The sequence below is a fragment of the Drosophila erecta genome, unplaced genomic scaffold, assembly GCF_003286155.1.
Source record: "Drosophila erecta strain 14021-0224.00,06,07 unplaced genomic scaffold, DereRS2 tig00000000-arrow-pilon, whole genome shotgun sequence".
Taxonomy (NCBI): domain Eukaryota; kingdom Metazoa; phylum Arthropoda; class Insecta; order Diptera; family Drosophilidae; genus Drosophila; species Drosophila erecta.
In genome coordinates this window covers 20505991-20533171 of record NW_020825194.1, presented here as the reverse complement: position 1 = coordinate 20533171, position 27181 = coordinate 20505991, and the positions used below count along the sequence as shown (strand labels likewise).

Sequence of the window (27181 nt, the reverse complement as noted above, 5' to 3'; positions counted from 1 at the left end):
CAGATTTTAACAAAACGTGTAAATAAATAAATAAAAATAAAGATCGTTTCAATTGGAACACAATAAACACTGATCGATAATGAACTATCGATTACAAATGGAAACGCATTTATGAGCACATTTGAACGTTTCCTACAGTGGAAACATGCAATTAATTTCGATGACCTCTATTTCTATTCAAGTTTTTATATTTGCGTCTGAAAGGGGTATATTATAACAGATATTTAAAAAAGTGTCTACTTAATAAGGAATAAAATATTATCATTTATTTTTTTTCTTTTACAACTAACTTCTGACCACCGATCGGTCCCACTGTGCAGCAAAGCAGCTGAGCTGACCAAATACGAATACGAATATTCACCATGTGTCGGCGACGGCAGCAACAACAACCACGCAGCAGAATACAGGGCCGGTTGTTGGAGTGATCTTCATTTGGCAATTACATTTGGCCGTGTTCGGAGGTCTTCGCGGATAGAAGCGCCAAAACAGAAGCCGAAAAAGGCAGAAGCCGCTCGCGCTGCGTGAATCAGTTATCAGTGGGATTAACCGTGATTCGCGCGGAATTCAAATCTATCAAATCAAAGCAAATAGTGCGCGGTGCTCCAACTTCTCAGTGATCGCTGCGTAACGGTAAAAAGGTGAAAACCCGAATCGAATCGAATCCAATCGAATCGAGTTGAATCGAAGGGCATAACACATTACCCACACTGCGTGGGCAAGGTCAGCTCCGCCGGATCCCATACCTGTACCCATACCAAGTACGTACATCAGAAGGCGCCTGTGCTGGCGATGATTAGCCATTAACCCAGTTGCGTGAAAGTTCTTTGGACTTATGAATAAGTATGAATACGAATGCGAGTGCGATGCGAATGCGAATGCATGGAGGTGCACTCGTCGCGGTCTCATGTTCCAATTGGAACGATCTTTCGTGCCGAATTGTGGCTCATTCCGCATATACTCGTACGTACGCTGTATGTTTGGGCCAATTTCTCGCCCCAAAGAGATGTGGGCTTAAAGTGCACCACCAAAAAAATCCAAAAAAAAAAGCAATTTGGATCGCAACAAAAAATGAAGCATGGCAAAAGAAAAGGTTAATAATTCGTGCCAATAATGCTCTCGAAATTTGGCTCGCATCTCTTGTTGGAAGTGTGTTTCGAGATCAGGAGTTTTTTCATCTCCGATTTTTCTGATTTTCGAAGGGGTTTTTTAGGGGGAGAGGCTCGAAAAAAATTAAAACGGAATCGGAATCAGACTGCGCGCCGACGACCCATATTTCGATTTCATTTCATTTACGAAAATAAAAATAAAAATACGAATCGAAAAAACAACAGAAAATAAAAAAGGGAAAAATCTTAAGAAAAGAGCAGCGATACTTAAGTGCGGGCAAATAAGTAAAAGATATGCCATAAAAAGACAGCATAAGTGTATTTTGAAGATACTTTTTCGTGTTGTGTTTTCCTTGCCCCTCACCCTTGCCCTCTTGTGTATTTTATTTTTATTTTTATTGCTATTGTTATTGTTATTGTTCGGTGTTGACTGCTGACTGCTGCCGACGCTTAATGTTAACTTGTTTAGTGTGGGCAGCAGTTGGTAGTTGGAAGTTGGTAGTTGGAAGTTGGTAGTTGGTAGTAGTTGGCTTTGTTTTGTTGTTTGTTTTGCTGTCTCTCATATTATATTGTTACCTGGCCGTAACGGTAAAGGACACTTGGTATGCTCATATGTAAATGCCCCGCCTGCCACTCAATTGAATTGTGTAAAGATGCCTCTTACCTGGTACCTCACCTCACCCAGCCTCCCATCCTGATCTTCGCCTGCTCTTCTGCTCCTCTGCTCCTCCAAGTAAAGCCGATCTGCAGCTGCACCTTTATCGGCACAACTCGATCTAGGAACTTCGCAATGGGACAATCCCGAGACGTCTCGCGGATATTTTTAACTCTGGCGCGACTTAATTCCACCAGCATTTGCAGTGGCCGCAGCTTATTTAATGTCTACAAATAATCCAAATTGGGGCTTAGCCTCAGTTGTGAAAAGAGGTGGCGGAAGGGGAATGGGGGTCGTATGCCCCGCCAGGTAGACTGGGATGCGGAGGGATAAGGAGCAGGAGGAGCCGGAGGAGGAGGGGCAGGAGATGACCAGCCCCGGCACTTGTGCATTCGATCATCGGTGCAGTGATGCAAGAGTAATTCGTATCTGTTACACTAAACTCACGATTTATTACCTCTACCTAGTCATTCCACATAAAAAGGAAATTAAAAGGAAACCAAATAAATCAGTTGTAGCATATTGAAAAATCCGATTTCGGCTACTTCTAAATCTAAATATCAATTGTAAAGAACGTTATAAAAATCATAAATTTCTTCAAAAGATCACATAAGGAAATTGGAATTAGTAGAAACTATTTTTTCTATCGATACATTGATACACTTTTCTCATTTGCAAATTATTTATAAAGACCCAACGAATATCTGTGGATTATAAACTCGTAGATTACTCTACGGGTATACTAGATTCGTTGATTCGTTTTTTTTTTTTTTATTCTTTCCAATTTCTATCGATGTTCTGAGTAAAGGGTATCTGAATTACCAGTTCACAATTTTTATAATTATTATAATTATAAAAAATTATTCTAACCAAATTTTATTAGGAATTGTTCATATATTAAAAAGAAACTTATTTATGACATTTATGCCATCTTTCTTATCACTACTTTTCTTAAAGTGCAGGATGCACTATACCCATATTGCGTCTGCCAAAGTTCGGGCAACAACGGTGCATGAATGAGGATGCGGCAGAATGATGCCGCGGGGGATGCGTTGCAAAATTGGGGAATGAAGTGCCATTTGCTCAGTGGGACAAGTTGTGGCCAAATAATGACTATATTAAATAACAGTTAGCAAACATTATTGCATTGCCCGCAGGCTGTGTAGCAAAGATCTGGCCAAAAGGCACGGCCATTGAAACTCTGGAGAAGATGCAGCCGTAGTCGCAGTCGCAGTCGTAGTCGTACTCCTAGTCGTCTCTGAACATTTGAACGCTGTTGGAAATGGCAGTAATGTGACCATTTAAGACCTCTTTCTGATGTCTTATGGAGTGAAAACGTCCTGCTGTGTGAAAACAAATTATAGGCATGTAATGTTGCATGTTACGTTGCGACTCTCAAGCCATTGGATTGGTGGGATTGCTGGGCATTTGGGGGAACTGCTGGAACTGGGGGAACTGGGGGATCTGGGGATCCGGAGGAGATCTTTTGGGAGCCGGGCCAGCCAGCTAAGCTCAGTCAGTGCTGCAACACTCAAAAGTTAGCCCGGTCGGGCCAGTTGAGATTGCGGCTTGGGGATTTTGACTCGACGCTGGCTTTATGCTGATGCTGATGCTGTGCTGATGCTGTACTGATGCTGATGCTGGGGCTTTCAGAGCCAGAGTCAGACTCTCAGACTCAGACTCTGGCCCAGACACTTTGGGTCTGCTGGATGTGTTTCTCCGTTTGTCTATTGGTTTGTTTGCTGGCTGTTTGCCGTCGCCGTTGCCGTTTGCCGTTTGCGAGTGTGTGCTAGCTGGTCTAATGCTCTCTAACTGCTTATCAGATCTGTGGGGATTGCGCAAAAACGATTTCTGTTTTCCTTTTGGCCCGCCTGCTCCTTCCTGCGGCTCCTAGTTTTCCTTCTAAGACCTACAAATACCCTTTGTCTGGGCGTGTCCGGCGAGTGACTGGCTTGGTCACAATTATCACAAGTTAGTCACACCGACTGAGCATGCTTTGCTTTATTAAAAATACATAATGGGATTAACATTTATTACTGTAATAATAATGATCCAACGCTGTTTCCCTTATCACAGCAAACCTGTTTAATATAGCAGTTTTTAGTTTAAGTTGTGTCACCTAAAAAAGGTATCAAATGTCAGTAGGGCAGGTGTCAGCTAAATTAGCTGATTGAATAATCTTGATTAATTGATTTACATTTTAGCTAAAGAGATACGAAAATGGTTGAGGAGGAATGCTGGTGCCCAATTTTTATTCTCTGCTGTGAATGGGAGCACTAGAGTAGAGATTAAGTCAAATTACATGATTAATATTAGCGAAAAGTAACTTTGATTCGATCTGCATTCCGATCGTGCCACAAAAAGGCGTGGTGCTTTTTTTTTGCTGCATATTCCGTGGTAACCAAATATCTGGTAGGGTATCCCCGAATCGCAATGCCTTGGATAACCTTTAGAGTAATATACTTATTTCTTGTTTTCTTTCTGGCTGTCTATTTTGGGTTTCCAAACAACGAATGCCATTGCGACTCCGCATTTAAACGAGCACTGCGAGTCCGGTGCAGTTTTCCCGCTCGCCGGCTGGTGTTGTTGCTTTTGGTGTTTTTGGTGGCATTGCTGTTATTGGCAAGACAGATTCAGATTGAGCCTAGACTCGAAAATAAAGTAATGAAAAGCTAAGCCCGACTGTAGACCTCCCACCGCCCCTGCGACTATCCTGTCCCTGTGCTGAACTTTTATTGCCTGGTCGGGAATCGGTTGCTCCCAGCCCCCATACCCATTCCCATTCCTATTCGCAATCCCATTTCAATGCTCCTCCTCCTCCGACTCCTGGGGGAGGTGAGAAAGTGGCAAACTGTCGCTGGGGACAAGTGGTCCCTCCAAGCTCATATTCGGATATGTGCCAGAGCTCGGCCCATTATGGGGCCTCGTATATAACGACGTCGTCTCTGCCAAAGGAGTTCAGTGCTGAACGGCCACGCCCCTCAGCCGGCTAAACTAACAGCTCCAATGGGGCAGCAAAAACGACTTTAACTGCGGTGTGTGTCTTATAAAATAGGGTGGACCCACAAATGCGCCACTTTATGACCTTTTATGGCTGTCCATTTTTACTTTTTACTACAATAACTGAGGCTGTTTGAAGCAATTAAAAGATTCATAATAAACTGTATTAAACATTAGCTAGTTTCTTTCGACTTTGATGTCGATTAATATGTTACTTATCATTATAACACTCTTTATAATACACGTTTATATAATACTATACTATTCCAATATTACAACTCCAATCTTGTGTTAACGCCTCAAATATGTAGATATCAGACACTAGCTAACCACTAACTTTTGATAGATAATAACACACAATGGACCAAGGTTTCCTAATAACCTTTAGAAGAGTCCCGCTTTCACTTTCCGAGACTTTCCTATAGGGCAATCCGTAGATCATAATAATTCACCAAGATCTGGGGACCACCCCAATGCTCACATGTTACATTTACTGTTTCTGTTTCTGTTTCGGCCGCTGTCCGATGATGAATGCGGCAAGGCAATTTGAGTGATACTCACGACCTCGTCAGTAGTTAGCTGCGACCACGCCCACACCGCCCAAAACGCTATCCATCTGCATCTTGGCGTGCATTTAGCATTTAGGCGGCTGCGCCGGCAGCGAAAACCTGGAGTCCGGAACCCAAAAATTAGGAAACGACGACGATCGAACTTTGATGGGACTACACCTCCTCCTGCGGCCACCTTTCCAACGACCCTTGTGCATATATCAGTGTGGAAACGGAGCTTACGTAATTGAAATCCATCAAAGCGCCTGAGAATAGCTTTCATACCAGATGGCTAATCGGGCATCCGGGTTATGCAACCTGTATTTGTATTTGAACACATAGTTGGGGATCACATATACATATGTAGGTCATATATGTGGTTTCCCTTTCTTTTAAATGCTCATCCCTTCTGCGGAATTATCTGGAAAGCAGCACAGATGAGATGTTCGCATTAGGGCGTAGTTACTATTCGATTAGATAACAATTTGTTGTTGAATTCTTAGTAAGTCGTGAGATTAAGTTATAGCAGGTATTTAGTGCTATGCATAGCTGAAATCTTCAATGAAACTGCGATTCTTATGAAAATAATGCTGGAAACTCAAAACAAGAATTCCGTATGTGCAGATAAATCATTTGGAATTAAATCAAGTTTTTAGCACTTTCTCTCACTTTAATAATCTGCTTTAAACGCATACTTATTAATTACATCATGCTAACGCAAAAGATGGTTTCTCTGCATATAATTTCATGATTCATCCAGCATCCGGTAATCTCAATGCGGAAATAACCCACTTTAAAAACTGTCTTAAACGTACCCCGACTTAAGTACCGATTAGATAAAGAACTCAATGGCCAGCAATTTATGAAAGTGATTTCCCCCGTCTTCGCCGAATTTCGATCTGCGTCTGATTGCCGCAGAGTTATCACCCAAATCGATGTTACAATCAATGGCCAGAGACTTTAAAGTCCATGTTGCTGTTCAACTTTGACTCTCGACTGGCGCATCTGGGATCAGACTCGGAGTCGGAGTCGAACTCCAAGTCGGGGTCTTCCTGCACTGCATCTGCAATGCACTTTCATAACACAATTTATCGCTGTCTGCTGATACAAGGCAGCAGATACAAACTACAAAATACCGCTCATAAAAACTTAAATCGAGTTAAGTTCCGCTTCATTGTTCGGACCGGCCGAAGAAATCAAAAAAAATTCAACAAAATTACAAAAAAGAGAAACCAACAACAACGGGCAAACAAATTTAATATGTACTAATTGAATGTTGTGCAGCCCCAGCTAAAGACCCACTTCAGCCCCAAACTCCAGCTCCAGCACCAACTCCCTCTCCATGCCCATGCCCATGCCCATGCCCAATCCCATTTGTATCTGCATCGCTTCTACATTGAGTCGGGTTCAGGCGGGTTGAACCCTGGGGTCACTACGCCAGAAACCCAGAAACTCGGCTCGTGAAAGTACGAAATCGAAAATCAAAAGTGAAATGTCGAACCCTGGCCCAAACAGACAGTTTGGCTTATAGCTGACTAACCGACTGACTGACATAATTTGATCTTCGATCTTGGCCAGCTGGATTTTTGGGCTGTTCCTAAGTCGAATGCCGATTGCCGAATGCTGAATGCATCTGGTCTTACGCGCCACGCCCCGAGAGCCAATTTTTCTCCGCCTTCGCCTCGAGGTGTGGGTTTCGATTTTGTGGTTTGATCTACGGGTCGCGTTCGATGCAAGTCACTCGGGAAAAACCCCTATATGATGCTGAAAGCATCATTCTTTTTGATAACGCTTTTGTCAATACGGATAAGGGAATTCAGTTATAAAGTTTTCATTCTCTTTGTTTGGAGAAAAGCGCTCAGACTTATCCAGGTATGAAGAAATATTAAGAAGTATTGCTCAAATATCTCTCTTGACAAGGTTCGTTGTTATTATATTATTAATTTATTTAATGCATAAGACAGCTGCAGATCACATGAATGTCTTGGTAGCTACGTTCTTCTCAGTGCAATCACTCTTCCAACAATCATATAGAATCCGAACATTCCCCAGTATGTTTGGTATCGGGTGTCCACTAGACTCATTCTAATGAATGCCTCCTTGTCGCTCTGAACCAAACCGAGCTGAACTTGAACCGAAAGATACGATTTCAAGCTCACACTTTACAGAGCCCCACCAACCCGGCAAATGATGATGGGGGGTACGAACTGGGAGAATCGTTTGATTTGCAATGCAAAAGAGACTGGCAAGGTCTCTGGGCCACGCCACTCTTGATTTCAATTCAAGTCCAAGTTCAGGTGAGCGATGGATATGGAAGGTGCGCTGTTGTCGCCTCCAGCTTGGGATCTGGATTGGGACTGGGACTGGAACTGGGATTGGGTTTGGGAATAGCTACCTCTGGAGGTGTGCTATGTGCATGTAAGTGGTATTGAAAGGGATTCCTGCTAGATGCGCTCCTAATCCCATCACGCATCTGGCCTGCTTCACTGGAGGTGTTGCTGATATGCCGCTGAAAAGTTGTGCAGATTAATCATAAAGGCCATAACAAAGAAGTTTTGCATGCCAACGAAGATGTGGGATGTGGGCTGGTGTTGTGCAGCAGGGGGCATGGGCATGAGAATGGGCATCTGGCACGGATCACGGATCCCGCTGTCACGTGTCAGTCAAAATGACTCTGCCGGCGGAGGGCAGGCCAATGGAATAGTTACGAAAAAGAGCGAAAAAATAGGTGTTACCCGGGGGGCTGAGGAGCTGGCTTAATTGTTATTATTGTTCGGAGATGGAAGCCATGAGATGGGAGCGCTTCTGCAGCTGACAGCGAAATGTTCGCAACATGTCAAAACTTTTATGGTTTTTTAATGGTTCTCCGTATAGATTTGGCCAGCGTACGATTTTAATTGAATTTTTGTTTATTTATGAGTGGCGGCAAACTATTTATAATGTACCTACATATCTACCCCTTCTCAAGCGCGGGCTCTTATTTATTAATTTTTTTTTTTGTCATTCTTACATCTTGTTCATCGCTGACTTCTGATTGCTGACGCCCGTTTTGCCTTGTCGCCAGATCTGATATCTGTGCGTGGCTTATCTGGCCAGGTATTCCATGGGCAAACACTCAAAAAACTGTGTATTTATCAAGAAGCTGGCGTACAGCTAAAAGAATTCTCAATAAACTCACGGATTTACCCGCGGACAGTATAGTATTTATGTGCTAGAGTTGTTTTTTGAAGTTCTGAGCACTCTGGCCGAGTACTAGATAAGCTAAATCAGCTGCTCGCAGTTGGATCTCATTATTCCGGCGACCTTGAGGCGCTCTAATTGCGCGACGCAGGTGCGATTAGGTGCATTTGTATCTGCCGTTTTGACAAGTGCAAGTCCAGCTGCTGATAAGCCAGCTTCGGATCTGGTGGCATTATAAATATAGACCAGGCCGCAGAGAGATCTGTGCATCTGCATTCCTGAGTGGTTACGCTGCGAAAGATACATTTGTATCCGATGGACTAACACCCCAGAAATCTCGGCTAAAAAATGCCTTACACAAAATTCTATGTACACACGGGCACAACCATTTATATCTTGATGTGCGGGTACACAAAGTTTCATAATTATTGGATGACTGAGGATGAGTTGAATAATAAACACATTTCGTGCTTTGACAGCTTTAAAAATAAATTTCTAATGGCTTTCGATACATTCCATTAAAGTGGTACGATCTATAAAAGAGTCATTACCTCACTGATTTATACTGGTTTTCAGTTGGAAAATTAATTCTGTTGCACTTGCGTTGGGCTTTCCCAGACATTTACTTTAGTTCCGCACTGTATGTACATACACGAGACTGCAATTGTTTCGCCACGAGCATCTTTCACTCAAAGTATCTTCGGCGTTCTTCTGGTGGAAAAGATATTTTTGGCTCTCTGGCGGAATGATATTTTGGGGACAAATGTGTGACTCCCAACCAGCGTGGTATTTACAACCCGAAAAGTGTAAGCTTTTAGCGGGATTTCGTCTAGTTTTGTCTTTATACCCCTTACAAAAGTCTGTAGTAAGTTTTCTTATTTTTATTGATTTTTCCTACTCATTGTTTGTGTATATATGATAAAATCCTTTTGTTTACGGCTTCAGGCCGCATTAACAATTTTTTGTAACCTCTTCCGTCAATTAGCTTTAAACGATTTGCTTATAATATTAAAGATAGCTGAGAAGCTCATGCAAATCTCTCCTTAAACAATGTGTAGCTGATGGTAAACTCATGCAGGCGATTTTTGTGGCCCGAACAAAAAGTGGAGACGTCTCCGGCTTGTGCAACATGCTCTGCCGTTTGTTCAACATCAATTAAGATTATAGGAAAGCCACTTGTTCGGCAAAGAAAACAAAAAAGAAGGCTAGCAGCAGCAGCTAGCCAGAGAAAAAGTCTTCCACTGAAACAAAAGCCTGGCCAACTCGGGTAACCAATCCCCGAAAGACAATGGACACGCCAGTGGATGCAACAAAAACGGGCAAGCCGACCAAACATATTTAATGACAGCCAACGGATAGTGGCTGTGCCACAGATAGTGTGGCCACAAGGAGGGGCATGTCATGGTCATGGCTTGACTAGCAGCTCTGTGCTAAAAATTCGCATGCGTAACACTCGGGTTTCGTTGGTGGAAATCGAAAGGTGGCAAATCTGCGGCTGAGGCCAAGGCGGTGATTATCTGCCGGTCGGTTTTGGGGGCTTTCATTGGAGATCATAAATACCGCTGGTAATTAAAAAATATTTTCAGAAATTACTTGTGATCCGCTGCAACTTCATTAATTATGTGATAGAAACAGAAGCACACGTATAACATGGAGTTTAAAAATAGTTTAATTGACTCCAACGCTTTTGTGTAAGCCTAAGATGTTTTAGTATTAGAATTTCTTGCATATTTAATATTTAAGCTATTGAAAATAGAGTTTCTTGAAATGCTTTTATTGCAAGGCACCCATTGAAATGTTATAATGTCCATTCTTACTGTAGCCTCGATCGCATTGCGACTGAAGTAGGCGCTGCACCAGATAAAAATAGATCGGCTGTGTGCGCTATATCTGAGGCACTGAACTTTACTGCGAGTACACTCGGCCGAATCGGGACTGTCATCGCCTTCCATATCTTATAGATCACAAAAATGCCGGAGGCACGTCAGGGATACATTACATACGACCTACCCTGCCGAGGAAAATTCGATGACCTTCCGATGAAAACCTATTATCTGAGCAATGAGCCTGGAAACACTTGGCGCAGGTGAAAAATCGAAGATTTGCTGATTTCCCAGCATGCTGATTTGCCTAAAAATTGGCAGTTCAGTGCTTGTGGCATGCTTTTGGGCGAACACTTGCAATATCCAGTAACCAAATTAACCACGTGGGGCATATTAGTTGCTTGGCCAAAATACGTTTTCTATTCTTTGCATGTCTGGAATGAATTTATTAATTATTCGCCTTGAACCAATCTAACATCTGAGCTGTTTACTTTATAGTTATCTTTAAAAGTGTTAAATGTTTTAAGTGTTAAACATAGACTAGTTTATTTTAAGCTTATCAGGAGATATACAAATGAGCCAGAGCTAAAAATAACCAATGCAGCTGAATGCTTGTCACTTTGTCGTAACGGCTTCTAAAATATTTACGATTCTAAAAATATCATTATTTTTGCAGTGATTTGAGAACGGCCTCCAGAACACCACAACCCATAGAAGTTGACCAGACGGCGAGGAGAAGGAGCAAGAGCAAACGCCTCATATCCTGCTGTTGCATGCGCCACTCGACGCGGACTGTCGACAGCGAAGCCATCCAGCTGGAAGGGGAGGCAATCATTGGTGAGATTAGCCGTACATCTATCTCCTAGCACACGAACTTGACTCACATTCACCACCTTTCCACAGGCGATCAGCAGGTGCCGCACCTTGCACCACTCAAGCTGTCCAGCTCCCTGCCAACCACACCGCAATTGGGCCACCGGGTGGTGCGCGGCCGGGGCTACAAGAAGCTCTCATGGAATGAGGAGCAGCCACGCCGGCAGACAGGCGAACGATCAATGATCGCCCGGGGCCAGGAGGCCAGGGCCAATCCGCCGCTCACCTACCAGCATCTCACCCACAACAATAACAATATTAATAACAATAACAACAACAACGATGGCGAGGAGTACGATCCCATTGCCAAATACTTTGCCAACACGCAGCACCAAAAGCTATCTCCTGGCATCGCTGCGAAAAGCTCACGGATTCTCTGCGAGAATTGCTGTGGCGAGAGGCAGCAACAAGTTGGCAGCTCTATGGACCGCCAAAAGCAACAGCAGCCGCAGCAGCAACGGCTGCCGCAGCAGCAGAAGCAGCAACAGCAGCACCACCAGCAGCACCAGCAGCAGCAACAGCAGCTGCCGTTTGGGGACTACGATTCAGTGTCCGATTTGTCGTCGTTTGGCTTTGTCTTCGATGGGGAGGAAGTCGATTCCACGAGGCGCGTATTAGTCGATGCTCATTATGAGGATGCCGCTGACGACGACGATGACGTTGTGCGGCCGCCGGTTATAGAAATAGAAAAGCGGCAGCCAAATACATCAACAACGAAAACGGAAAAATCAACAGAGGCGGCAACAGCAGCAGGAACATCAGTGGGAGACGCGTCATCGCCAGTGTTGTCCCTGTCATCTGAAATCAGCGACGAGTCACCAGCAATTTGTTGTTATACAATTGACAAAAAACTGTCACAGCAGCAGCAGCAGCAGCAGCAGCTACAACAGCAGCACCAGCAGCAACAGCATCTGCAACACTACAATTCGTGCGCCACCGTTAGGTGTCGAAGCTATCGCCATCCGCCGCCAGTGCCTCCAAAACCGCGTGTCCATGCAGAGTCCTCTGCATCCGATGAACCAGCTCTGAAGACCCGACGTTTGATCTGCCAGCAACAACAGCCACCTGCCCACCCCACGCACTATCCACCGCGGATCTATCCGGCGAACAGCTGTTGCATCCCCAAGGACTACCAACCCCATGCCTTCGAGGGCAACTTCAGCAACAACATCAACTACAATTGCCGCTTTGGATCGAGTGGGGAGTGCTCTTGGGGGAAGCTGAAGGGCCCGCGATCCCTCTGTTATGACCGACACGGTCGCCTGACCTTCGACTCCCAACCGGAACCAGAACCGGATGTGCTGGTGGCAACGAGCAACGGATTGCACAAGTCACTGAGTGAATCGCGTTTGCCAGTACAATTCTACGCAGAGCCCAAAGTTCCTTACGATCCCTACACCGATTTGTCGCGTGTGACTGCGAACGTTATAAACCAGAAGATTAGTGATCGGAATAGTGCGTTTTCTCTGCCACTGCAGCACAGTCGTGGGTGCAATGCACTGAACCAAGTGGGTGCTGCATACCAAGTCAACAATCACCATCCAAGCCACGTTAGGCTGAACAATATTCTTCTGCCCTGCCACTGCAATTTCCATGTGGATGCTCCATACGAGGTTATCAAGGAGAACGGGGTAAGTGTACACTAAATGGGAAATGTGTTAGTTATCACAGGATGCGTTGCAACTTGTAAGAAATAATACCAAATCAATGTGATAAACTATAGGCAAATTGGGAAGCCACATGATGAGTCAAGATAGTAAAGCACCCAACATGGAAGAAATGAGCAAGAGAATATCAACCTCAAGCAGATATAGATATAGATAAATGTATATGTGCATTTTCCGAAAGTCGATGGCGACCATTCATCACCAAACTGTCAGGGAGCGCAATTTTCAGCCATAAACCTTTTGTTTTGATCGATTTTATTGATCCCATATATCATATAGTTTCACGTACGTTTGTTTCCCCTTCAATGGGCCACAATAGATCTCTTGGAGATTGTAGTTGGGCCAGAGAATAAGTCATATATGTGCGATTGGATGGATGGGCACCACCTGAACGGCACGTTCTGCTGCTCAATCGGAGAGATCGGGAGAATGTGGCATTTTCGCCTCTGATTTGTGGTGCTGGCGAGAGTTCTGCTCACCAAAGATCTCATTGGGTAGTATTGCTCTACTTTTGTGTTGTTTGTACAATTTTTTAATGCGTGTACTGGGCGAAATAGTTGCCTAGAACTTGGAAATTTAGAATCAGAGATATACAAACAAAATACAAGAAACTATTGGTATTGCTGAGAGAATACACTCGTACATATCATAGCTTTCAGGTGTGGAATATCTGTCACTTTAGGCTCTGAAACTTTTGATCAGCATATCTCGTCCGATTTCCTGGCAGTGTATTGTAAGTTGGCCTGTCTGCTCATTCATTCCCAGTCATAGTCCCAAAGATCTCTTGGTTTTTCTCTATATTCCACCTACATACATATACCTATATGTATTTGGATTTAAATACGTATGTGGAATACGTACTTTTATATATGCGGCTGAGATCTGTTGTTTATACTAAAAATATCACTGTGTGCGTATGTATACACGAATCGGCTTAATATATATAGAGCACCGTGTTGGCTTGCCTTACATTGTGTTCTCGTGGATTGGCTGGTATGTGTGTCATTGTGCAGCGAATATAATGACGCTGGGAATGAGGAGGCGCCTAATATAATCATGCTGGCTGGGTTCCGGAAATTGAAATACATAATGCTTATGCTCGTTCCAATTACCATCCCGTATATCCCATATGATCCTGCGGGAAAGCGAAATCTTTTCATCGTTTTCCCCTCTGCCGATATTACACATACGCCGCGTTGACGTTGACTCAATGTTTGCTGCCGCTTCAGTGTATCGAATTGAATTGCCAGCGATTTGTTTGTTTTTATTTTGTGAGCGGGGTGCAGTGGGTCGGGGGTGGGATCACAAGTACGCCCACAGTTAGTCCATAAAAAGCCATGGGGCTGGGGAGGAAAGGAGGAATGGATAATGGATAATGGGCCCGGGCAGGCCGAGCAATCCGTCGGTGAATAATAAACGTTTAACTCGAATTATCTCTCCCGTTCTCGCACTTTTAGCACACAATGGAGAAACGACGTAATACCCTGGACCGCTTTCAGCGCCTCGGTTTTGGACGTAAGTCATCACCAGCTGCAGCCGCCTCCGCGTCCACGTCCTCCTCCTCACCATCCACTTCCGGTCCGGAGAAGCAGCGCAAGACGTCGGACCGTTCGGAGCGTCTTCGCGAGCTAACGGAACTATTGCGGGGAGGAGGCGGCGGTGGCAGTAGTTCCCGCGCCTCCTCCACGCCCACTCCGCCACCGCCTCCGCCGCCACCGGTGCCACCACCCCGAAAGCCGCGCACATCGCACCTGGAGCGCCAGGATACGGGCGCCAGCCAAACTTCGGAGTCGGAGGCGGGCAGCACTCACCTCCGGTTGCCCAGCGAGGAACGCACACGTCACAGTGGAGGAGGTGGTGGTGGTCTCAGCACCGCTGCCCGTATATTTGCCTCCCTTCGGCCAAACACAAGTCTCTCCAACCTGGAGGCCTTCATGTTGAGCAATCGCGAGAAGTCCAAGTCCCCGCCCCCACCTGCGCAGCAGAATCAAAGACCTGCGGCCAGCAGATGCGTAGATGCGTCGGCCACTGCCAGCAGCAGTGCCAGTTTCGAGAGCACGGCGCTAGCATCACGGCCGGATTCACGCAGCGCGCACAAGGCAGCCCCATTTCGATCCGTTTCATTCTCGCAGATCGACTGCAAGTCCACGCTATCGGCTCTGAGAGATCGCTTAAAACGGGACAAGGCCATCGAGGCGCCCAGTCCCAGTCCGACGCACTCCAGGGAGGAGGAAGTTGCTCTTCCCGATCCCGGCTGGGTGCGAATACCACTTAAAAAGACCGAACTCAGCATCAATCTGAACTACGGGCAGGAGAAGTCGCTGGATCACGACGCCATCCAGGAGGAAGATATCTTTAGCAACGAATTGGCAGCCAGTGACAGCTCGGGTATCCTGTTTCCGGTGGCCACTGCCAGCAGTGTGATAGCCGCACATGCCACTATGGAATCGCTCACGGATACAATTCAGTCGGAGAGCGATTGCCTGATCAAGGAGGAGTTGCCGACGCCCATACAGCCGGTCGTGGAGATTACACCACCCGCCTCGTCGGTGAGCGGCAGTGCTCCGAATTTGGCCACCCTGATGGAGGAGCAGTTGCCACTGGAGGCCCCGCCGGATAACTTCTTGCAAACGGCCACCACCTGCGAAATCCCAGTGCCGGTCTATGAGTGTGCCGCCCAAGAATGGCTGGAGACTCCCGCCCAGGAGTGGGTGGAGGTGGCGCCCGAGGAATTTGGCATTGTACCGGAGACCATACAGCCTCCCATTCCGCATGCAGCCTGCAAAATCTCCCAGACGCCGTCCACCTTGACCACAGCCGTGAGAAGTGACCTGGTGCCCACCATATCTGTGAGCCGCTCCTCGGAAGAAGGCGACGAACTGGCCAAGATCGAGGACGAACCGCAAGTAGAGGTGGCCACCACGGCCAGGAATACATCAATGGATCGTCACATCAAGGAGTACAGCCAAGATGATCTGGACCTGGCCAATGTCGATCTGAGGAGCTCCATGGAGGCCATAGCCACGCCGCGACACAGTACTGACGAGCGGCAACGAAGGCATCTGGATAAGTCGACCAAACGGAAGGGCATGTACATAGACAATGCGGACTGGCAAGCTCCCACGGAGCCACCGCAACGTGGTCTAGCGCTGGACATCCGTGTGGCCAACCTGAATGCAATTAAACCCGAATCTCCGGAAGCTAACACGCCTGGCGCATCGCAAATGTACATCAGCAGTCCGCAGAGCTCCTATTCCTTCGAATTGAATACCCCCGAACTGGAAAAGGGTTCGCCTTCGTGGGGCAGTGGAGGATTGGTGCGCGACAAGGCGCAGCTGCTAAGCAACTTTAGCTGCCACAGCAGCGAGGAAAAGGACGACGCCTCAAGTCGGAGCCTGAGCTATCTGCGCACCGATTCCACCTCGGACAACGAATGCGATCGAGCCATCCGGGAGCGGGAGAGGGAGCGGATCACCTCGAGTCCCACGCCCAGTAGCGGCGACTACGACTACAAGAGGTTTTCGAAGCGCCCGCTCAGAGGTCCTTACGGCCAGATGCTGGAGGCGGAGATGAAGAAGCCCAACCGGATGCACTTCGAGGAGATCCTTGAAGAGCTGCGAGAGACGGACAAGTGAGTTTGAACCTTACGGTCCCTTTAGAGATTTGCTATAACACTCGCTTTAATTTCCAGCTTGCACCTGCGTGGATCAGCTCCTGGTGGGGCAGCTGGTGGATCGGTTGGTCCTTCACGAAACCTGCCGCAGTATTCCAATTCAATGCGGGTGAGAAAGACAAGTACCTTTTTGCCAGTGCCATCTCATGCACGTGCGGCTTCCACGCCCTCGCAGCTGGAGCACGCCCCTAAGGGTATATCAGCGGCCACTGCCCAAATCTCCGTGTCTGCCAAGAATCTGAGCCAGGCGGAACTGGATGACCAGGTGCACCACATGAAGCGGGCCGCCTCCGAGGCTCCGGCTCCCAAATCTAACCACAGCAAGCGCAGCCAATCGATGAGCACGGAGCGTCCCAGCCAGCACCACCATCACCATGGTCATGGTCATGGTCATAGCCATGGTCATCATCATGCCGCCAAGCGCAGCTTGGACGCTGGATCTGGCGATAAGGCTGCCAAAGGCGCCCCACAGGCTGGAGGAACCTCGGGATCGGGTTCTGGGTCAGGAGGAGGCGGAAATGCTGCACTGAAGCCAACGCCCGCTTTGTTGGCCGAGCTACTTAAGGGTTCCAGCGAGAACATGATCTCCGAACAGCGGAAGAAGACTATAGCGGTGAGTTCATTTTATTGATATCAGTATATATAGTAGCCTGTAAAATCTACATTCGGAGTTGATTTATTGTGCTTGTTGTTCCCCAAAATTTAAATAGTCATTTTTAGATAAGTTGAGTTTTCGGAACACTATTTTCCGAAATAGACTTTCAAGACGATTATTCAAAGGAAAGTAGCCGTTTCGGAATAAAATGACTCAATATCGATTAGGGAATTGTTTGCCTGTTTTTCATTGTACCACTGCAACTGCTAAGCGTTTTACTTACGAGTAATGTCCCGAGCAAAATTAGATTGAATAATCCTGCTACTTGATTTAAAAGTGGATATATTTTTAAATGTGATATGATAGATTAATTTGATTTAAACTGAGCTCGGAAAGCTGCCCCGTGAAGTATGCTACAGTCCGCTGACTTTGAGCGAGGTTTCAGAATGGTGGATCCTTCCAGAAAGCATATATTTTGCTCTCTCTCTCTCGCTGTCAGTTCAAAAACTTTCCAGTTCCACTGAGGCGACCTTTAGCTTCGTTAGCGATCGCTCTTGGGGTCCCCCGTTTTATTCCAGATGCCTAGTCGCACACACGCTCACCCACACTCTCACATGTTTTGACTTTCTCACGCTTTTTTGTTATGCTTGCTAAGTAAAAGTGCATGTTGTGGGTGTGGGCAGAGGCAGAGGATAAGCAGCGGCAGAGGAAGAGCAGCGGCAGCGGCAGCGGCGCCATGTGAACTTCGAAGCGCATGCTCCAAACAGAAAATAAAGAAAACGGTGCGCATTGGAAATGTGTGTTAGTGTGTTAGTCCGTTCCGTCTCGTCTTGTTTCGTCTTGTCCCTTCGTTCCATTCCGATCCGTTCCAGGCACAGTGGTTGCAGCATACTATTTTTACATTGGCAGCAAGTTGTACTAGCCTGATGACTGATGCTTGCTGCAGATTGTGTTGGGCGTACAAAGTGAGATCACTAAAAATTGGGAATGTTGTGCGTCTTAGGTTTCTAGTTTTGTCTGGCATATTAATTTCTGACCCACTATTTTGACGGACCTGTTAATCCGATATTAGTTACGCATTCGGTTAACCGGATTTTCTATACATAACAAACAAATTGGGGATGCTTTAATGCTTTATAATATCATGTTTTCTTTGTACCAAGATGCTACATTTGATATATACTTTACATTCATTTTAAAGATACAACTAGGTAAAGGATGCTGGATGATTTAAGTTATATAGTAAATCGGAAAACGAATACTTTTTTCTCCCGTGCATCAATCCCTACTGCTCTGTTATATTTCTTTTAAGGCAAGTAGTAATAGTATAGAAAATCCCGGCATAAAAATAAACCCTTTCACATTATCTTCTCGGACACTTGTCGCATGCAAATGCGGGGAAAGCCCAATCTCTTTCCCATATCAATCGCTCTCTGAGCGCGACGCATGGCATTCCAATGGGGCCTTAACAGCTGAGACTAGCGCACTACACAATGTTTTGAGTGTGTTTACGATCTGCTTTCGGTTCACATGGATAATTGATGTTTGGCCATAGGGCAGATAAACGAAATTCTTAAATTTACTATGCGCGTTTTTCCTGATTGCCAAATACTCGTGTTGCTGTGTGTGTATCATTTTTGTTTTGAACGTGATTCTCTCCAGCGTTCCGCACGCTCTCTCTCTCTCCCACTTGCTCTCCCGCTTTCGGTGGGTGGTGGGTGCTATTTAGAGTGGGGGTGGTGGGGTTGGTCTGGTTGGCTTCTTTTTTCAGTGCGCTTGGAATATGAAAAATGGAAATTAAGTGTGTATATGGCACAATGGAATGTGTTGGTTGAGTCGAGTGGCGGAATCGCGCACTCCTGTTGTTGGCCTTTGGATTTGGGATGTGCCACTGTGGCTGCTCTCCCGCGCAGCAGCAGCAGCAGTAGTCGCAGCAACAGTAGCCGCAGCAGCAGCAGCGACAGAGCAGCAGCAGCAGCAGCGAAAGGCTGAAAGGAGACCACTGTGCGCTGTGTTTCAATTCTTATTTGCTTTTCTACGACCATTGTGTGGCGGAATTGTTCATGTTTCGTTCGCTCGTTGGTTTGTTATTTATTTTTTGTGGAGCGAGGAATCCGCTAACGGCGTGTAAAAAGCAACAAACAAATCGGAATACGTGAAAAATAACTAAAACGAATCGTAAATTACCAAACAACAACGAAACCGAATATAGAAAAATATTTTATCGCTGGAGTGTTTTGCGTGTCTGCGTGTGTGAGTTTTGCATAGGTGGGAAAAGGAATGCATGGTGATGTGTGTCGAAAAATGTCTCGAAAGGCGAAAAGTCGGAGATGAAAATCACTTTTCATTTTATTCCAAATTCAATTTTTCTTCTCCTCTCGCTGTACATGTGTATGTATATGTGTACCTGAGTGCACAAGGCCAACCTCTTGTTGCGCCGCGTTACGCCAATAATATACATTGAGTGCAAATATAAACTCTCAACTTAGCCATCGTGAATGAAGTGAGTGCGAGCGAGAGGGCAGTAGTGCAGAGGGGTGGAGAGGAGAGGAGTGTGGAGGAGCGGAGTGGAGAGAGCAAATCAATTACCTGTCAGCCCTGTGTATGTGCGCTTAATGTGTGTGTGATTGTGAAATGCAAAAAGGAATTGTGTGGCTTTTGCAGCCTGCACCGCTCTAACCTTCACATATACCCACTCGCGTATAACGGTAACTGCAACGGCCATCTAAACTGCGCACGAATGTATGCTGCAAAATACGGCTACATAACTAACTGTGCAACACGCTCACCTCCCCCACAAACGTACACACATAAAGGTGTAAGCGCGTGTAAGCGCGTGTACGCGAGTGTGTGTGTGTGTGATAACATGTTGCTTGCTTGGATTTTGTTGTTGTTCTCCCTAATCAGGCAATTAAAACGCAACAGCAAAACACAGCTGAACAGCAGTTAGTCCGTGATTCAAAGCAAAAACAAGAAAACAGACGACAGACCGCAACTGGTTTTTTATGTCGCACCCATACATAAATGTCGGTGTGTTTTTCCTGCAACCCAGCCCACGCTTTTCCTTTGTTTTTCCTCTGCGCCTTATTGGCCTTCGGTCGGCAAAGGCAAACAACAACATGGTCAGTGTCATTATCAAATCACTCACAGACACACGCACACACGCGCGAACTGCAGGCGGTCGGCGGTGGGCGGTAGGCGGTAAGCTGGCCGCTGGAAGGGAGGAGGAGGGGCAGGGCGGGGTGCTCAAGGCTGTCCCTGTCCCTGTGAGTGAGTGACTTGTGACTCTCTATAGTTACTTACACTGGAAAAAGAGTTAAAAGCTTTCCAAAAATGTACCTTCAGCCAAGTTTTCTTCTAAAACTGTGTACATATGATGAATGAAAAGGAAAAGTTAGCATTACGTATGAGAACTCGTTACATAAACATATCTGTAGCTGTATTTGTGTCGGCTCCTGTTCTACACATTCAAAATGTTTAACAATAGTTTCCGGCATTGAAAATTGTTTATATTTGCCAACAAATATCTGTAGTGTATGTTATTGCGATGTTCTGAGTGGAAGTGCAGGGCATGTGGAACGTGGGCAAGTGGTTCTCCCACTTTCCGACTACGCAGGTTGTTCTCCATGCGAGTGAGTGAATGTGGGTGTCTGTTTTTGTGGATGTGCAACATCCTCGGCCAGCTGCAATTTGCTTCTTGCCAGTCGCTTGTTGCACTTTCAGTCTATTTGGGCGTTTTAGCCAGGCCAGACGTGCGCTTTTGTCTTGGCTTTGCACCAACAAACAACAAATCCAACACACAGAATGCTCCAGCGGTGCTTTAAAAAATCAGTGTCGTTGCGGCAGTGAAACAAAAAGTGGCCAAAGCAAGTGACAGAGTGAACGAAAAGAAAGCGGAGAAGGAACACTTTAATACACATTCCGAGCATGTCGCACAATCGCGAGAATCTGCGACTCAGCCTGTTGGATCTGCAGGCCACCCTGACGGCGCCCTCCCAAACCGTTGCCGCCGCCCTGCTCCCCCAAGCCACCGCCCACATGCAACAGCTGCCGAGTGGCAGCAGCAGCAACATCAGCAGCAGCAACACCCACTCGCACAGCAGCAGCAACATCAGCGCGTGCGGCAGCAGCAGCAACATCAACTCTGGTGTCTCGCAGGCGGTCTCGATGGCCACCACCACGGTGGCGCGTCTGAGCAAGGCGGGATTCGGGGCGGCTGCCGGTTCAGGGGGCGGGGCCGGGAGTGCCTATCAGAACGACAAGTGCGACAGGCTGAAGAAAATGACTTCGATCACATGCTCCGACTCGGAGGACGACTCCGAGCGGCGAGCGCAGTTCGAGATGAGTAGTAAATGGAATCTGGGCGGTTATGAAGGCGTAAGTCTGGTCGCAATTAACCTCAACTACTTCTTAGCCATGTGTCAAGCTATAAACCCTATTAACTTCATTTGCACTCTCTATTTTCCGTAGGACACACGCACCTATGTGGTGCAGGAGATCTATCGGAATGAGCAATCCTACGTCGAGTCCCTGCAAACCGTCGTTGTCAAGTATCTGAAGGTGCTCAAGGCGCCTGAGCACGCCGGCATGATAGACACACGCACTGTGGATGAGATCTTCTTCATGGTTCCCGACATCCTCGAGATTCACGAGAAGTTTCTCAGCGACCTGAAGAGCCGCTTGGACGACTGGGATGTCCAGCAGAAAGTCGGTGATGCGTTCATGGACACGGTAAAGTCTACCTGATTACTCTCAATGTAGCTACTAACTAAAAATCACACAGATAGTGATTTCTTGAGAAAACTTATTAGATTTCATACTCCTGTACTTTGACCTGCTCTAATATTGAGGTTCTTATTCACAGTTCTCGAAGCTGGAGGTCCTAGAGGTCTATACATCCTTTGTGAACAACTGCAATAGAGCAAAGAATGCCATACGCTCCATGAAGCACCAGCGACCCTCGTTTTCGAAGTTTCTCGAGACGACAGCTCGGGAGCACAAGGGCAAGCTGACCTTAGACAATCTGCTCATAAAACCCGTGCAAAAGTTTCCCAAGTGAGTTATTTACAATTTATAAATTTGAGGAGACGCAGCATTTAAGAACTTCTTTTATTTCCAGCTATGAGCTGCTCTTCCAGCGATTGATTAAGCACACGGATCACGATCATCCAGACACGAAGCATTTGCAGGATGTGCTGAAGCTAGTCCACGATATACTAGTTCACATCAACTGTAAGGAGCGCGAGATCATGGAGAATGGACAGAGGGAGGCCACGCTCCGGGAACTGGAAGGTGTCATCGAGGGCATGACCGATCTTATAGCCCCCGAAAGGCAGTTTCTGCTCTTCGACCTGGTCTCCATGCCTTCGGGACAAGGGGCGCGCAAGGATCGCGGCTTCTTCCTGTTCAACGATTTGCTCGTCCTGACGAGCATCAAGAAACGAAGCGGTACCATCCGTAAGCCGAACAGCAGCATCTGCCCGGGCACTGTGGCCACCACTTTGGACACCAATAAGTACAAGTTCCTCACCAAGATCTCGCTGGACTGCCTGGAGATCGTTAAATGTGAGTCGATGTGTAGTTAATAAAATACCTTAAAAATTGCGATCTGCAACAAACTATTGCTTCTGCTTTGCAGCCAAGGACGAGAACATCAAGCGCATCGTCAGCGAAATCGAGACTTTAGCCGAAGACTGCAATAAGCTGCAGCAAATCACCGATATGACCGTCACCCTTAAGTACCCGCATCAGTATCTGGAGGATGTCATCCGCGAACTCCACCGCGAAGTCCAGCGACAGCTCTCTGAACGCCAGACAAACGACACCCAGCTGAATATGCTCGAGCTGACCGTCAGTTCTCCGTAAGTGGATTTGGAGTATAAGTTAATAAGTAATTGTTCAAATAAGTTAATGGTTTAGACCAAAATCGTGCTTATGAACTTGTTAGAACCTTTGCAATCTATAAATGCTATCCCTTCATAGGTGTTCAGTTAAGCTAGCAAAACCTGAACTAGAAAATTCAAACGCAGGACAAAAAAGCCAAATGCATTCTTAAGCTTAAAGTGTTTTTCTTCTTACCCACATTTGTTTTTTTCAGAAATGGTAACCAGAAGCTGACAGTGGTCTTTAGCAAGACGGAGAAGCGCACTCAGTGGGAGGAGAGCTTCAACGAGGCCAAGCAGAAGCTGGGTAAGTACTTTCACTGCACCTCATCCACAATGAATAAGTAATAGCTCCCATAATTCCCTGCAGCTGCCACCCTGGAGCGGCATCCGATTCCCGAGTTCCTTACATCCATACCGATTCGCAAGACCCGAGCTGGCCTCCAGTTCACCTGTGCGGCTGCCACGCTGAGTGACAATAGGGATGTATGGGTGTGCAACAGCGATGGCTATGTGGGCCAGGTGTGCATCATGTCGCTGCATCCGGAGCCCAATGTCACCAGCTGCAATGGCGTGTGCAATGCCCGCATCCTGTGTGTGGCTTCCGTGCCGGCGTACAGTTCGGCGGCCTCCACTCGGAATAGCAGTGGCGAGCAGCCGTCAGGATCCGGCGGCCAGGAGGAGAAGGATAAGCGCAACACCCCACAGAGCTATACCCAGCAGCTTAGGGACTACCGCAAGAGCATCTCACCCAGTTTCCAAAGTGCCTCCACATCGGCCACGGCGACACCCGAAAAGAAGAAGTTGACGCCGACACCCACGCCGGTGACTGGTGGTGAGCCAGCGGATGCGGCGACCACTGGCGGCAGTGATACTCAGCTGGAACTGAACCTAAGTTCCAGCGACGACGAAACAGAGGCCGCGGCCGCCTCCTTGAACGTTGCCGGCAGCACGGGATCTGGGGCCACATTAGCGGAACGCGTTCCCAGTCCGGCGCCCTCTTATCATGGGCATCAGGTGAGTTTTGGCCAATTACTCTGGCAATGCTCCTGTGACTTACTCTATTTGCCCCGCAGGACTCAAATCCCGAGGAGGGCGAGAGCAATCAATCAACCATGTGGATTGGCACTGAAGACGGCTGCATCCACGTATATAATAGCACTGACAATATTCGCATTAAGAAAAACCGCATAAAGATCGAGCACCATTCGGCCGTCTATTCCATTTTGTAAGCAGAACTAAAATAATTCCATAGATTGGTAGTTAATTAAATGTTTTGTTTCGTTTAGGTACCTGGACAATCGTGTGTTTGTATCATTAGCAAATGGTGATATCTGCGTTTACCTGAGAGATGGTGGTAGGTGTTTATTATTCCAGAACGAATGAATATATCTAACGATTGGTGTTTGTTTTAGCCACCTCCTGGAATACTTGCTCATCGCATTGCCTGTCCATAGGCACGGTCACTAGTCCGGTGAACAAGCTATTGAACGTCAACGGCCGCCTATGGTGTTCCATTCAGGGCATCATCAAAGTGCTGGACGTAGAGACATTGACAGTAAGGAAGAGCATTCTTTTCACTTATTCACGATCTAACTAAATGATTCTTTTATCCCGCAGGTTGTTAATCAAATTCAAATTTCATCGGACTCGAAGCCGATTACAAATATGACAGTCTCAAACAATCATGTCTGGATATCCATTCAGAACTCAGCGCACATTAAGTGTTTCCATTCCAATACGTAAGTAGAAACTAGTTGTAATGGTTCTCTGATTTCATTCCTAACCTCGTAACCTCCAATTGCAGCCACCAACTGGTCACCGAAGTGAATCTCGCCCCCGCCGTAAACAAGATGCTATCCAATTGCGATGAGATCATCCGGCAGCACAAGGCCGCCTGCCTGCGAGTAACATCGCTGCTATGCTGCAAGGATCTCATTTGGATTGGAACCAGTGCTGGTGTTTTGCTGACCATACCGGCGCAGGGCTATGAAAAGGGTGCCATCAACATAGTGCCCACCGGCATTCCTCATGGTCACACTGGGCATGTGCGGTTCCTCACGTTCGTGGAAACTACGGGCTTGGAGGGAGCTGCTCCTGGTGCAGCTGGCGGTCGCGATGCAGGCAGCTCCACCAGCGATGAGTACACCAAACAGGGGTAAGTTTGGGAATATGCCAGGTAGTAGCGATATATTAGCATATTAACATAAACTATGTGTTACAGGTCCATCAAGCACTCCAAATCCAAGTCCGAGACGAACAACACCCTGATCATTTCCGGCGGGGATGGCTACGAGGACTTCCGCAACTCAGGAGCCAACTCGCTAAGCGAGATCGCTGGCCGCGAGGACAGCACCAACCATCTATTGATATGGCAAATTTGAAGCAGAAGGCGTAAAAATCGCTGGAGGCTCCTGCTCTCGCGCTGGAAGAACAACAACTGAGATCGCCTCAGTGGATGTCCGAGGCCAGCGTTCGAGTGGAGTGACCGGCGGTTTTTATGGGCCGAGCATTAGTCTAGATCGCCAGAGATCTACAGCAGCTGCTAAGCTGGAAATTAGTAGGATTAGCGACGGACTCAACGGACCGAGGGACGAACTGGACGGATGTACAGATGAATTTTGATTGACTTATGGTTTGGCATTTGATGTATTGTGCGACTCAAGACCATCATCATCCCGACTTTGGCCTACTCAAAACCGTGCCAAAAACACAACCTATACGACTCCTGCGCCAAATCACGATTTGGAAGGCACTTCAATGTACATACAGATCGCACCGCTGCAGGGGATGGAAAAGAACTCGATTCCACGGCAAAGTACGATAGATATTTTTGTATTGCTTAGCAGGCAGACTAATTGTACATCTAAACCCCATTCAAGTCTAAGTTTGTTTGACTCGAATGCAGGTCAAACATAGATCATAAAGTTATACTACCGACCTACATACGCATGGTGTTGTAAGGTGTACGAGTTAATCCATCTGAGATTCGATCCCCGCCCGGAATCCAAGCGCATTAATCGAATTTATAATCTACAAACCACTCAAGGGTCATGTCACTTATGTTCGCATGTGTCTCCAACAATGAGATCGCATGTCCATGCGATAGGCTTGTAAAAATCGTAGTCTAAGCATTTCCCTATTTTTATTGTATACATACGCGCGTAATATATACATATACATATATATTAATACCTATATCGATAACTGATTAAATGGCGTTTATAAAGTTTATTGTAAAACCTATTTCATGCAAGAGAATTGAATTTGAAAATTGCAAATTTTAACATAAATACGAGTGATATTCAAGTTTTTGCTAATGTTTTTTGGGCATGTACAAAACGTTAAAACGACACTAAACACTCACAAAAACCCCCAAGTCCCCAGCCTAAGCCTAAACACTACGTACTTAAAAATATACATCTATTTTTTCTAATTGAATACTATTTGTAAGTTGTGCGCACCCAAAATCAAGCAACTCAAGTGGCCCATCAATTTGGAGGTCGCGTCTCAAGCTCGATCGTCTTTCTAAGGTAGAGAATTGTAATAATTTAAGTATGCATATTTCTATGTTATAGTCTGGTTGGTTATTAATTGTTCAGTGCAGTATTTGAAGTGTATGCTAAGCTCTTCCACCATCCACGTGTCACCATTCACCGCCCACTTGCCCACTTGCCCACTTGCCACCGCCCAAAAGCAAATCAGTTAAAAGCAACACTTAACCACAACACACCGAACCACCGAGAGCGGTTTCATCTGTTATTTGAGTGGCTAAACGCATCCTACGAAATGTATTGAATGCATTTTCTCATATTCAGTGAACATCTGACAATTGTTATCCTACCTCTACGAATACCAAGGTGTTGAACATATATACTTATATACATTGTACTCGAGGTAACGCTCCCACACGATCCGAAACTGGGTCAAAAGTGGCAGGAGCGGGAGCGGGAGCAGGAGCTGGAGCTGGAGCTGGAGCTAAAACAGGAGAAACTCCCAAAACGAGCTGTAATAATAGAATCTAAAACAATAATTCCCCCCTTTGCCAAGCTGCATTGTAAGGTTCAATAATAAATTGTAAATGTGTTAAAATTAAATATATATACTTGTATGGAGGTGTAAGCATGTATTATGATTATGTTTGTATCATCTACAATATTAAATGGAATCTTTAAGCCC

At 46.3% G+C, this 27181-nt stretch overlaps 1 protein-coding gene across 4 annotated transcripts; it reads left to right on the top strand.

The window, feature by feature from the left end:
- Nucleotides 1–361: 361 nt before the first annotated feature.
- On the top strand, nucleotides 362–27181 carry LOC6552064 (rho guanine nucleotide exchange factor 17). Of its 4 annotated transcripts, none has more exons than XM_026977239.1 (17): nucleotides 362–758; nucleotides 10989–11149; nucleotides 11216–12816; nucleotides 14310–16483; nucleotides 16544–17138; nucleotides 21591–21851; nucleotides 21985–22175; nucleotides 22240–22685; nucleotides 22759–22981; nucleotides 23218–23309; nucleotides 23373–24019; nucleotides 24079–24230; nucleotides 24292–24359; nucleotides 24418–24560; nucleotides 24623–24744; nucleotides 24810–25160; nucleotides 25227–27181. In XM_026977239.1, the coding sequence occupies exons 2-17, from the start codon at nucleotides 11086–11088 to the stop codon at nucleotides 25384–25386; spliced, it is 7290 nt and encodes a 2429-aa protein (XP_026833040.1). In that variant the 5' UTR covers nucleotides 362–758; nucleotides 10989–11085; the 3' UTR covers nucleotides 25387–27181. The 4 variants fall into 4 exon arrangements, with proteins under 4 accessions (XP_026833040.1, XP_015009710.2, XP_026833041.1 ...); XM_015154224.2 differs by lacking the exon at nucleotides 362–758 and adding an exon at nucleotides 10413–10575; XM_026977240.1 differs by lacking the exons at nucleotides 362–758; nucleotides 10989–11149; nucleotides 11216–12816; nucleotides 14310–16483; nucleotides 16544–17138 and adding exons at nucleotides 18809–19373; nucleotides 20967–21497.

Coding starts and splice junctions, on each gene's coding strand:
- LOC6552064 (XM_015154224.2), top strand. CDS start 10,460: ATGCCGGAGGCACGTCAGGGATACATTACATACGACCTACCCTGCCGA. Junction 11,150..11,215: donor GGAAGGGGAGGCAATCATTG/GTGAGATTAGCC, acceptor ACCTTTCCACAG/GCGATCAGCAGGTGCCGCAC. Junction 25,161..25,226: donor GATGAGTACACCAAACAGGG/GTAAGTTTGGGA, acceptor TATGTGTTACAG/GTCCATCAAGCACTCCAAAT.